Source organism: Artemia franciscana, chromosome 13 (genome assembly GCF_032884065.1).
Source record: "Artemia franciscana chromosome 13, ASM3288406v1, whole genome shotgun sequence".
NCBI lineage: Eukaryota > Metazoa > Arthropoda > Branchiopoda > Anostraca > Artemiidae > Artemia > Artemia franciscana.
Window position 1 is genome coordinate 19,081,940 of NC_088875.1, and position 14,371 is coordinate 19,096,310.

Below are 14,371 nucleotides of genomic sequence, written 5' to 3' on the forward strand. Positions count from 1 at the left end.
TTCTCCACCTCATATTCTATCACGGGTAAAATTTTCTATTAAATATTCTTTTATGCATTCTCAATCTCCATTATTGTTTGGTTTCTAAAAATTGCAGACGTGGCCACTCTACCTCTCATAATTATTTTATCAACATGACTCTTTAGGCTTCCATTTTCCGATAGGTTAAGGTGAACACACTGCTTTCTATTTTGAAGGTAATTACGAACCAAAGCCAAAGTACTCCCTTTTAGTCCATAAAATTCACCTTTTCGCAATAGTATTTGGTGGTCAACAGTGTCAAATGCATTAGTCAAATCCAGAAACAAACCAGCTACTCTAGCCTTAATATCAAGAGCGCCATTAATTACAAAAGTCATATATGATAATGCCGTCTCAGTGGTTCTACCCTTCCTGCAACCAAATTGAATTGGATTTAACCGTTTCTGCAGTTCCAAATAATCATATATTTTAGAGCTGATACATTTTTCTAGAACACAAGATATAACAGGAAAGACCAAAATAGGCCGATAATTATCAACATCACTCTTATTTCCGCCATTAAAAAAAAGAGTTATCCTAGCAACTTTCAAGCAATCAGGAAACACGCAATAGTAAGGGAAGTAAAAACATCAGCAATATAAGGAAACGCTGTTTGCAACACCAGAATATTAAGTGAATCACTACCGGCCAACGTACTTTTCGCCCCAAAAATAACTTCACCCCAAAAATAACTTTTTCTACTTCATCACGAGAGAATGGCTTCATATTAAGTATGGATTGGAGTTATCATTAAAAAAAAAATCCAAAGGAGGATCATCACCAGAAGGTACAGTACTGAAGATAAGTTTACATCACTATTAGCAAAATCTTAAGAAAGAGTATCAATTACCCCTTCTGATATATTAGTTTGCAGACCTTTCTGCATTACTACTTCATCAGGGAAAATAGAGTTCCCTGTCAATATCCCGCTTTAAATGACGTTCCATGTTTTTGCATGGTTACTAAAGGTTTAAGTGAATTTATGTTCGAAATATTTTTTTTTTTTTTTTTATATATATTTTTCAATAGTTTATTAAGAGCAACCCTACAATATTCAAAATTCTGCAAAAAATTGGAGCATTTCCATTATTTGAAGAATTCTTATAAAGTTGATCTCTTTTGTGAATACAGAGTAGCAAGCTAGGTGACAGCCATGCTTTCTTAGGATCTTTTTTTCATTGAATGCGAATGAGCCATCCTTCTTGAAATCCCAAAATGATCTGATTCATCTATAATAATAACTGTTGGAGCTGAAAAATTCAAATTTGAAAAAAATACTGCCAGTAAGATTCAATGATGAGGTGTGACCCGTGCGCATAGATTAATAGTAGGGAATAAACCCTATGACATGCAAAGCTGAAGAAATCCATAAAAACACTCGTATCAAGCTCCTGAAGGTGAATATTAAACTCCTCTAGCATCATAAATGGATATGAGTCTGTTTGTAATTTTTCAAGCTGTTTATCCAGAACATCAGCTCAACAAGCTTGGATGACAAGCCTGCCACTTGTCCGTGTAAAAACACTCATCAACTGAAGCGTCGACTCGACGCCCTATGCACCAGCAACGGCTCAGGAGGATCTTTATCCCTATTATCATATCAAGAAGATCCATAACAGTTTGGTATGGAGCCGGATGATGGCCTACATAATATAACAACAAATGCATCTTTAGTTTTTAGCTTAAGCCATAAAATAAATGGTTCAAATAACATTTTGTGATGTACTACTAAGCAATTTCTTGCCAAAACCTCAATATCGCTTCGAGTATATGCTCCATTTCCTCCATGTTGTCTGAAGTGTCAATTCCTATAGGAAAGTACGCATCCTGGAATTTGCAAGAGGGCTGATTTGTGGTCATTCAGCCAGGTTTCGGTAAGACCGATTACCTGAAAAACAGAAAGTTTACCTATTTCATTCAAAAAACTAAACAAAGAATTTAACCCTGGGTAATACTCGGAAAACTTTGAGGCCTCTCGCATCGCCATGCTCAGGTTGAATTCCATCTTTAGACAAATATTTCGAACAAATAGATTTATATTGCACTGCTATCCCAGCGTCATAGCCCCCATGTATCTGTTCCGCAAATATACCTCCAAAATCTACACTAGAAGCTTCCAGATTATTAAGACGACTAATGCTCTGCGAATCATCCTCGTAATTATCGATTGTCATTAAATTCCACAGATATATGACAAATGACTCTTAAATAAAGGCAAATATAGAGCAGCAGTTGTAGACGAGGGGTCACTAACTCCAAATGGCTCGTAATAAAAAGAGAGTAAGGTAGTTGTATGCCTTTAGGGGGCATTGCAGCCGGATATATTACATCATCACTACTTGTGACAGCACAGTGGATTTATACTCTGCTTATAATACGGGATCAGAGTTCGTTTCCTGTCGCTGTAAGGCTGGGGAACAGCCTGCCACCTATTCGTGTAAAAACTACACACCAGCTGAAACGTCGATTCAACGCTCTATGTGCCATCAACGACTAGATCTTTATTCTATCTTTATCATCTATCAGCTAAAATCTTTAGACTATTCAAAGGAATAAAGATAACAAGCATATCAATTTTCCCTTGTTTACACCCAGTAAATGACAAATGTTTTCAATGACGTCGAGGATTTCATAATATATTGCTTAATAATATTCTAATCATCTGTCCATTTTTCCTCATCGCTCTCTGTAATAGAATCCTTATCGATCAATCATTTTCCTTGTATAGAACACAAACGTGCTAAGGGAGGGTAAATCGAACACGCAAAAGAACATTTACTAAATGCAGAAAAATAAAATGAATAATACTATAGCAACATATATTACAAAGAAAAAAAGAAACTACAAAGAAGAGAGCGAAAAGAAGAAATGGATAACAAAGGTTTTAAATTAATAGAAAAAATTGCCAGTAGTTATCACAGCAATGCTGAAGTACCATCCCTGGATGGGAAGCTGTTTTTCCAAGGCTAAATCATAATTGTTTTGCGGAGTAGCACTTCTACTTTCGTTGTAACAACTTTGCTTTCGATGCAATCACCGGTCCTGGGGATTAGTAACAGAAAAAGATGAAAGTTTGCAACTTTTTTCCAGGTACGGGGATCATGAAACGAAGAAATGAAGTCCCTCTATATTTTATTATAAAACCACAGTCATTCTGTCAATGGAAGTTTTCAGGGTTTTCAGGAGTTTTCACAAGCTGACAAAGGTTGCAACAACAGCTGCAAAATAGTAACGAATGAACCACGGCCCACAATTTGATATAGTTTATTAGTGACTGAACTGGAAACTCGGTATTTCACATCTACAACTACAAAAGCTATAAAATGTCACTAAAAATAAGAAATAAACACAACAAAAACACAGAAAGAAAAAAAACAAAAAAAAGGAAAAAAGAACTACGATCTAAATACTAAGCATATCACTTTAGAAATCAAAGTATGAAGATTGGTCAAATCGGTCCGTATCAATGAGAAATTGGATCACTGAAGACCAAATAAGTTTACAAACACTAAGCAAATACAAATCGAAAGGAACAGAGATTGACAGATCATTTATAAAATTTATCAAAAGTGGCCGAGGAAAAGAATAATTAGCAAATTGAAAGAGGGGGTCATAATAATTTTCAACACCACCACATGAGCAGAGTGGATTGTCACTTTTCCCAATTCTGTGTCGGAAATAATTTAAATGGCTGTGGCCAGTTATAAATTGGGTTAGGTAAGGAGACGAGCTGAATTTTTTAAGAGACAAAAGGTCATGCTTATTTCGAAAAAAGTTCATTAGCCAGCTACCGACGGAATTCTCAAACCTATTATACCAATTATGATATATTGCATTAGCCAAACTCTATGGGGAACAGCAAGAGAGGTACCATAACACATATTAGCAAACATTTTAAGAAAATGTCTTAGAAACAACTGTCTGGTGACAAAAAAATCCTATCTAACAGGAAATAAGCGAATAGTAACTATAATCTCAGTCTTAATAATGAAAGCTGACTGTGAAAACATACTTATTCATATTCCGGAAAAGAGCCTAAAATCTCCTAAGAAATGTTGATGGATCGGAACAAAAAGCCCAAAGTTGAAATCGCCATTTTGAAAATTCTATAAGGGACCATTCCCCCCCCACCGATTCAAGGACCTTAGTAGTCCTGAAGCATCGTTAACCCGATACAACACAATACAATACAATTTCCCCTTACCCTGAACAACAGGGAGATCATGCCAGGAAAGTGGTGTTGTTCTCCCATTTTGTGCCAAAACATTCAACTAAAGCCAAAAGAGAGTCAAGATTCCGGAAAACGCAAATTTTAAGATGATCGATCATTTTTTTTCATGGTAAAACGCTTTAAAGGATATTGTGAGCCCCCCCACTCCCATTTTGAAAACGTTACCATAGTATGCACATTAGGGTCTACAGTATGACACGAATGCCGCAAAGATTTCCGTATTTATTGGAGCATCGTTGGCTGATCATGGTTGCAGCGGTAGTTTCAACCTTTTAAAGAGCGAACCACAACCCATAGTAACCAAAAGCTAAAAAATGCGTCTAGAGACAAACTAACTAGTAACAAAAATTGCCATGTGACACTGACTCACGAATTGTAACTATTATTTCTGTTTGTCTTAAAAACAAAAATTTATCACGAAAAGAAATTTATGGTGATTTAAAAAAAGCCTGAAGCCCCTTGAAAAAGGCGTCAGATCAAAATGAAGATTTTACCATTGAAATCGGAATGGTCAAAAACCTTGTACAGGGAAATTATGGTCCCCCTCCTTGAACAACAAGGAAAATCACTTTTTTGCATGGGTAGCACTAATCTGTCTTCCGTTATTTTTTTTTTCATTTTTTTTTAGTAGGGCTAGGGGGCGACCGGATCATCATAGAAATATATATCTAGCTCATTAGAATAGAAATAATAGAAATAATTTATACATATATAGAAATAATATATAGCTCATTAGAACGGAAGTTAAATTTGCTAGTACTCTTTTTAAGCGACCAAACGGATTGGAGAGGAAATATCCACACACCCCCTCCCTACAGGCCCCCTACCCCCAAAGTCACCCAATCAAAGTTTTGACCTAGACATTTTGTTCAACATAGTTAAAAGGTCCAATATCTATGGTTCTTGTGATGATATGACCCCCAACTGTCCCTGGGGAAAGGGCTGTACACTGTATTGGTATCGGACGCATCGTTATCACGCATATTGGCATGGCTTTATTGTTATTGGCCGTATTGGTATTGACAGGTATCGGGATCGGACATATCAGTAACGGGTGTTTTTTTTCGATCATGGTTTTCCAGTATTTCCAACGTTTTCTATGGTCTCCCGATATTTGAAGACAAGTTTGTCCGAGACCCCATAAGAAATGGCATCAGATCGAATTAAAGTGCACCATTGGATTTAGCATTGTCAGAAACCATGTAAAAGAGATTCAAGGGGAAAGAGGGTTCAGGGGGACGCGGTGTCCCCCCAAAATTTATTTGGTGCCTTAAATCCATTGTTTTCCTTTTTAAATAAACTTTTCAATTTTCTTAATTATTGGTGCCCAGCTCGCATTGCCCCCCCCCTGAAGATTTTGCTCTAGATCTGTCTTTGTAGAGAAGAATTACCGTCCTCCCTCTTGAACAATTAAAATCAACGACTTTCGTAATGTAGCGGTCTGTTTGCCCTTAAGAAAAGGTGCTAGTCTCTTGAATCAAAGGGGAAAAAAAAAAAATCCGATATGGAATCTTGGATACAGTTTATCACAGTGTAGGCCAAGCTTATAAACATAGTGACGCGATCTAACAAAATTGTATTTTGTGAAAATACTATTTGCTTCATAAAGAAGTTGAAACTTTTTAAGGTAAGCATATATTTATACTTCTAACAGTAATATAGGATCAACACAAATTCGTCTTATTAGCTCCATCAAAAAGTACTAAATAGCACCAAAAATGGCACTGTTTGGTGAAGTTTCTGAAATTGTAAGACTAGGAACCATTAAAAGGGTAATATTGCGATCTCTAGAGTATAAAACCCTCGATTGGAGGTTCAAAATACTCCCTCTCGTGTACTTCTCCTCCAATCCCCTTTAGTAAGTGAAACTAAAAAAAAGGTGTTTTAAAAAAAAGTACCCAATGAAAAAATGTCATGTAATCAATTTTGTTTTATTTGCAAATTTCCCGAGCTACCGGTGAGACCAAGTCCCTCGAACTCTTTATTTGTGCGGAAAAGTTACGCATATCTTGTGGGAAAGGTTAAGTAAGGAAGGAAACATAAAATGAATTTAATGTCCTATTTTATCAAAATTAATATTGATTTCTTTAGTTTCATGCATGTTATGCATATTTCTGATTACTTAAAAACTAAAACCGAGGCAAAAATTGAAATAAAATAAAATTATTCTTGCAAAAATAAAGGGCGAAGTTGGAACTAAAACGAACAAAAATTGGAACTCAACCAGCGATTTACTTAAACCAAGCATCCTTGAATCTTTAGCGAATTACAACTGTCTACTTAAAGTTATCATATCATTTCTAGTGAGAAACTATTGAGAGCCTAATAAGTTATGGAATGTTCAGCTCCCAGGAGGACATCCTGCTTTGTGGGGCTCGGTTTTATATCTTCTGCAAAGCACTAAAGTTTTTTTTATACATTAGGGTTCCTTTTGCCCTGGAGCTTACTGGTTCCAGTTCCAAGTCATTTGGAAAGAATGTTTTTTAGACTTTTTTCCGTTCAGAAAGAAAAACACGCTTTATGCCAATTTTGGGCACCTTTTTAGAGAGACCTTGTCCCCAAGCTGAACTTTTAGTATTATGTTCCTTTTAGTCCGGTGACTTGTGTTTCCAAGTTTCAAACTGATCAAAAATAGTGTTTTTCAAATACTGTAGATACCCTAGCACCCACCCCAACCTAAAAAATGTGCGGTCCTCTTAACCCAGGCACAGATCCTTTAAAGTGAAAATTCGATCGGACGCCCCATATTTTGCCCTTTTCTGGACCACAAATTGAAGGAGCTTCGTGTCTCCAAATAAGAATTCCTTTGTACATTAGGATTCAATTAACTAGGGAATTGAGTTTGGGCCCCTTTTTTATACAAGCCGAAATTTTCTTGAGGTTTCGTTGGGGGAGAGGGAAGAGGGATAATTAGGACTACCATACCCAAACATTTTATTACATAATTGTCAAGCTAATCGAAAAGAACATTTACTCCCTCAGATTTTGGCACTCTGTGCCCCCTGTACTCAAACAAGTTATATTTTGGGCTTCATGAGGGTTTGCTTGCCCCACCAATTTATAGTTGTATGCTTTAAGCCTTTCGGAGAAAAAACAACCTGTTTTGGGAGGGGTAAACCAATATTTTTTCTGTCCAATGAGTTTCTCCTGATCCAAAGACATAGGGATTTAAGCTTTCCTGAGCCGCTCAGGAAAAAAAAAACAAACTTTAGCCCTTTTTGGACCCCATTTTGGGGGGATCGTGCGACCAAATTATTTTTCTCTTGTAAAAAGACTCCTCTTGGCCCAGGGACTTACGGTTGTAATTTACAAACTGACAAAAATTTAGTACAATCGAGTTTCCAAATGTGTAGATAGTCTTATGAACATATTTGTCAGTAATTGCTACAAACTGCAACAAAAGAAGCTATCTTTCAAAGTTAAAGCATGCACCAATTGAGTTTGAGAAGATGATGGTACAGGATCGGCTGAATATCCTAGGTTAAGTATTCTAAAGAAACCGATTTTCCCAGTGTTATATCTCAAAATTTGATAGGTCCCGCACTGGCTGATTTCAACTAAGTCAGGGAAAATAAAAAAATACGTATATTGCAGACCAGTAAATATTTGTATAAAAAATATTTGCAGACCAGTAATAATCCACAAACACTTTTTAGATGGGTGGCTTGTTGCATAGTATACTGTTCTATCCTTATTAGTTTTGATGGACGATTCATAAGCTGGATAATAGTATTCCATTTGTGCGCCGAACAGAAGGTTTAAATTTACGATAGGATGGCGGATTTCTTCGACTTTTCTTCATTCTCTTTGTGCTTAATTCGAGATTATCTATTGGCTGACGAGAAAATTGAATTGAATGCAGAATTTGAATTAAGTGTCTAAAAGATTAAAAAAAAAATCAGAGTAACTTACTTTTTTTAGGTTACTATGGAAAATCTTCCAGTTATGCTTGTGGCTAACAAATGTGACGAAATGGAAGCAAGAGAAGTTCAAACTTCAGAAGGAGAAGCAGTAGCCAAAAGATGGCAGTGTGCATTCATGGAAACTTCGGCTAAAACAAACCATAATGTCAAAGAGCTCTTTCAAGAGCTATTGAATTTGGACAAAAGCAGGAGCATCTCCTTAGATGGAGAAAAGAAATCTAGTGCCAGTTCAGAAGCAGCTGAAAAACTAAAAGAAAAGTGTTTGCTCATGTGATGTTTAAGGGGACCCTCTCTAAACTATAATAGTGTCTCTACCAAAGTCACTTTTGCTATCTCTAATACTCATCTTTTACTTTACTTCTCATATACACTTTCTTCAATTCAGTAAGACAATGTTGTGGGATGTGCCTGCGATCCTCGTATGTATAAAGGTGCTAAATTTTCGGTTGAAATTGTTGGTCCGTTTCCATTTTAGTCACGGATATGAATAGGATAAAAGAAAATCTAGGCAATGTTCGTTAATCTATCGATACAAATATTAATGTGAAAGATCCAACGATTCTCAACCAATATGGCTTAATACCTTTAAGTTTTTCTCAAATTAACAATGTAACAAATAAAAAAGTTACAAATTACTTTTACCAAAACCATAAGAGGCTGGCATGCGATGATCACCCTTAAGTAGTAAATGTTTTCATTTATCTATTTTTTTATTGAATGGAAACTTTTAGCCGATTTTCACAGTAAAAACTGTGACCTTTTGTAAAATTCCCCCGCTTTTAAGAGCCGATTAACTATTTGTTACAAATAACCCAGGGTTTTAATTAATTTACGTAATAATTTCCAACTAGCATATCTCATATGTAGCATGTTTATTCGTAAATATTGTATTTTTCTTACAAACACAAGTGACCTTCCACTATTTGAAGTTGAAATTAAAACATTTTTTGGAATATCTATGTAAATTTTGCGACCCTAAAAGTATACTGACCTATTTGTGGTCAAATTTCTTTCATAAAATCAAAACCAAATACTAAGGAATTCACTTGATATGCATTTTGACCGGCGAAAGTCAGTGGTGTACCCAGAAGTTTGGTTTAAGGGTACAGCCTCTTTCCTCATCCTAGAAAAACAAAGACTACGCATAAATACACACTTCAATAATGAAAAGTGGTAGTGCAATTATCTCTTGCATAGCTGGAAACTGCAGACAAAAGGAATAGAAAATAAAACAAAGTCCTAATCAAAATTTTACATGGTCTGGGCTCCCTATTCAGATTTCTTCTTTTTCTTGTGTTTTCTTGTTTATTATTATTTCAATTACTATTACTTTTCTTCAGTAAGGAATATGGCTTAAATCCAAATTACTACAGACAGGCTATTAGCCAATCTAAGAGTGTGGTAGAAAGGCTAGTTCCCTTGGTTTTGGGACAGAGACGCAAGTAGATAAAAATTTAGGGGTTCTATACCCTCCCTTGCCATCAAACTTGAAACTATGGATAAATGCCTTTTGACTACTTCGTATCTATTAAAAAAAATTCCTTAGTTGGTTTTCCGGCCAGAAACAAGTTAGACAATCCTGGCCCAGTATCTGCTTTGGTAAAACAAATTCTTATACTACAATTGACAGCACCCATACTAGAGACTTAAACCTGTCGTTGTTAGTCCAGAAATTAAGTTCTTATTTCCAGAGCAGTGAATTCTATTTGTACATATTCGGAGTTCAGCCTTCCGAAAGTAGAAATTATTGGTTGTCACTAAAATCAGGCCTTCGATGTTCAGGCTGGCGCTCCTTTTGGATTAAACTCGAAGTAGCAGTCTACATTTTTGGTAGCCACTGACATCTAAAGTTGGGAAAGCAGCCTACTAATTTCAGTACCCAATAAATATAAAAAGATGACATAATGATCATCATTAGATGATCATCATGCCATGCGTCATAATGATCAGCATAATGATGCATGTTCATCATGACCATGTGGTATATAAGATAGAGCATCAATACTTACTAGCAAAATTAAATGTTTCATTATCCTGTTTTTACATTTTGCTCTTAGAGGGGGGAGAGGATAGGTTGTATATTAACGTAATTTCTTCCGAATTTCTTCTAGACATGGATATTTGAATTTTCTATTTTCATAGCGTAACGGTTTTAGCAAAAACCGTTGGCTTAAGATACCTTTAAATGTCTTGGATACTACAACTGTCAAATTACTGCCCCATCATATAGATCCAAAGAGTCAGTTACCGAGGAACCGACTTAAGATTTACTGACAATTTCTACTTTCGATTATTGTGGTCTTTCGATTTTTCTTGTAAGCGTGTTTGCAGGCAATTAGCCCCTCCCATTGGCTAAACATTCCAGAATTTATTATTTAAAAAAATAGCCTATTAACCCTAGACCATACTTTGTAAATAGATTTACAGCCACTTTGGAGGTCTTATACGCTATTTTCTTCAATTCTATTCAGAATTTGTATTTTTTTCTAACCCATGATACAGATTTTCAAAGAAGAGTTATTAATTGGACACCGACGCAGTGGAAAACTTACAGATCTATCTAAATCGTCATTATTATCAAAATATTTTCAAGTTATCAATCATATTCACACAAATAGCTCATTCTTCCGTATTCTAACAGCCGGCAAAGCACGGGCGAATTATGTGAATCATACAGGGGATTTCAGGAAAATTGTGGAGACACTGATATTTTAAGGGGGCGGTCCCAAAGAATGATACCTTGCTTCATTACTAATAGTAACTGATACATCACCAATTACATATTCACTAATTCTCTTTATTTTCATATTTACCACTCGTATTCACTAATTCTCATATTAGTCATTATCTAATATTCTCTTGGTCCGTTTTAAGTTTTTCAACAAGTAAAATCGCTTTATCTCTGTCTTTCTCTTTTTTTTGTCTTGCATACAGGCCTTTTGGCATGTGTTCTATTTTCATACTTCTAAAACTCTTTTCTTTTTATTCTACTACCTAGATTACTTCTTTTTTAACATGCGATATAGATATGGTGATTCAAAAAAATTAATTAATTAATAGCACATAAACAAAAATATATATCAAATTATCTAACCGCTATAAATAAGGCTAAATTCTTGTAGCGTAATTCATTAATATAATTGGTAGTCTCTACTGTTTGACAGGCTGTTTTATAATAAGGAAATTGTCAATGAATGAATTGGATAAGCATTTCAATCTGGTGGAACAAACGAGAAACCAATTCGAGTTTTTCAGTTTTTCGTGTAATTTTTACAGTGCCATCTTTTGAAGTTCACGCTTTCAAAAACCTCGCATAATAAATTTTCTTTTCGTATGTAAGGTTTCTATGACGTAGAGGCCCATATTCATTATAAGAAAAACATTTAAGAGTAGAAACTACAAATAAATGTAAAGGTAATTAATGATCGCCTTTGTGCGTTTCTGTCGTTTCAATGAGTTTTTAATGGAAAAAGATATTTATCTGTAACAGAAATCGTATTCTTTTCGAAAATTAAAGATGGGGATATGGGGATATATATGAAAAATTACTTCCACATTTAGAAAATCAAGCTCAGAATTTCTTACCCCACCATTTTTTTAGGATCAGAAAAGAGCCAATGGTGTTTTTATTTCCTTTCTGGCTTGTAGAAAGTAGGATAAATTAAGTAATGGCATAAACCAAACTGCAAAATGTGGAAGAATTGTTATTGAAATACTGGCTATTCCAGAAAAAATCTAATTTTGAAGAAATTTTGTAATAAACACCATTCTTAAGGAGGGCATTTTTTTAGAACATGAGAAAGATAGAATAAAAAGAAACCCGTATTTTTATATGATGGCTCCTATAATTGGATCCAGGGAAAGAGGCCGAGATCCTGGTTCTTAACCTCCATTCAACTATTTAGTTACATTTCAGTATTGTTATGGGAAGCTTCTACTAAAAGAGAAAGAAAATAAATTTTCTTAAAATATCTACAAATTAGTGTAAATATAACTAGGCATTCAAGGAATGGTTTTTGGGTAAAAAATTCACCTGCTATTTTCAGTAACAAGTCTTGATTAAGACACAAAAAGGTTGTAGCACCGTAGTCTTTAGAAAGATAAACAGAACAAAGTACTTTGAAACTAGTCATAATAAGGTTTTCGAACCAAAACCATTAATCTCTGAAACACTAGAAGGTTTATATAATAGCTTCTAATACAACTCTTAGCTGTCAGCATCTCTCTAACGTAAATATTGAGCAACACTAATATTTTCTTTTTAACTATCATTGAAATATTTTGTAAGTTTGAATGAAGGTTATGAACAAAAAAATAAGAAAAAAAAACACAGAAGAAAACCAAAGGACCAAATAACGAAGAGGGTAATTATCCTGAAATAATTTTGATCCAGTGAACGAGAAATGACGTGAAAAACAAACAGAAATAATGAGAAATACAAAATAGAGCAGATATTTAGGTAAGGAACTCTACCAAGCCGTCTTCAGTGTAATAGAAAGAAAAAACAACATTTCGGCGTGCTCAAGAAATAAAAAACAATTAGAAAAAAATAGCCACTTGATTAAATGAAAAGCAAGAGATGACTCAACCTCAAAATATAAAACACTAATCAAAATAAGATTGCGTGTTTCTTGAATTTTTTTTGAAAGGTGAATTTTAGAATACCGATGCTGAACGAGAAGATAGTCAATTCACAGAATACTTGAAGTTTAAACATGGTTTTCAAGGCTTAGCTGGCCCATATTATTGTTAAACAATGTTTTTTAAAAAAAATAAGTGCTTGCGATTAACGACAGTCCTTAAATGAAAAATTTTAGTTGAAATATTTAATAAGTGAAATCGTTGTTTTAAGGTGAGGAGGAGCTGACTAAGAGAAGGTACCGAAAAGCTTAATGGCAAAAAGTATAAGCTTTTCCACACTTTTTGAAATTCTGAGGTAGTCCAAACATCTAAATCACACTAACGTAGATAATTAATTGTAGCGCTTAATTTATTAATTAATTTATTAATAATTATTATAATAATTATTATATATCACATAGTAAATAATCATGGATAATTATAAAATAACTAGTATAAGTATTATCATTATTAATCATATAAATTGATTAATTAATCGTAGAGCAAAATTGATGCTCAATTTAAAGGATTTTTTTTTAAAATGAGACTCCCTGTGAGTACTTTCATGTAGATTGCCCATGTTTTTTCGTATAATACAAAGTGATTAACTGCTATATTTAAGTAACATCTCCACTATCAACGAGTGTTCTGCCTCAATTTCACAAAGACTTGTTTGAACACTCTGATTTTTCATAAAAAATCGTCTATCCTTTTCCTATTATTGGTCTATTTTGACGTTTTTTTTTCAAAATTGGACGTGTCCCAAAATTAACACTCGCCTCAGTTATAACCATTGCTATATTTTTATTTAAAAAAATTACTTCCTTTACTTAAACGTAAAAAATTATGCCATTTTATAAAGTACCACTTGAATAAAATGAACTAACAGATATAAGATGGGAGAGGCTATTTCTTGCTTTTTAACAAATGTTGGCTTTTTTCATTGCATGCTGTTTAATAGTGCATTTATTATATAATCGAGTTGAAATTTTTGCTTCATTATTGTTAAACACCTTTATTACTCTTTTTACTTGTTTAAGCATATCAATATTAAATTTTAGGTATAAACCGTTTTGAATTTAATAAACACATTTTTATCCTAGTTCATACGTCTTTCCAGGTAGGCCTTGCTATGATAAAAGGTATTACGTCTAGTTGATTATATTTTGGAAAGTATGGAAATCTTTAAATATTAATAATATGTGGAGCCTAGAATAGAATTTTGGGTCTTCGCTTCATTGTAAGAATCGTTTATGTGTCCTGGTGACCTTATTTTTCCATAACTTGTGGTCTTAGAATTGACCATTACTGAACTCGATATTTTATTCCTCCAACAAAAATAATCAAATTTCTCTATATACTCCTTTCGGCAGACCAATAGTGATGGGCAGCCTCTACTGGGATGTACTAAGTCCATGAAGTTGTACTAATGGTTTTACATACATTCTCTACAGCCCAATTCAAGGGATGAAGTTGTATTTAATCATATAAAGAAGTTTCTAGTCTTAATTTCTATCCCCATTTTTTATTAATCAGCTTAAAAATTTCTTAACAAACTGATCGCGTCTGGATAGAT

General features: G+C 34.3%; 1 protein-coding gene across 1 annotated transcript in view; it reads left to right on the plus strand.

Annotated features, from left to right (window-relative positions):
• The window catches only part of LOC136034613 (GTP-binding protein Di-Ras2-like), a 48,565-nt gene extending 35,629 nt beyond the window's left edge, over nt 1-12,936 (plus strand). Inside the window, exon 4 of the mRNA XM_065715899.1 lies at nt 8,174-12,936. Coding sequence (XP_065571971.1) covers nt 8,174-8,449 — 276 coding nt within the window. The 3' untranslated portion in view covers nt 8,450-12,936. The remainder of the gene's footprint in view (nt 1-8,173) is intronic.
• The last annotated feature ends 1,435 nt before the right edge of the window (nt 12,937-14,371 follow it).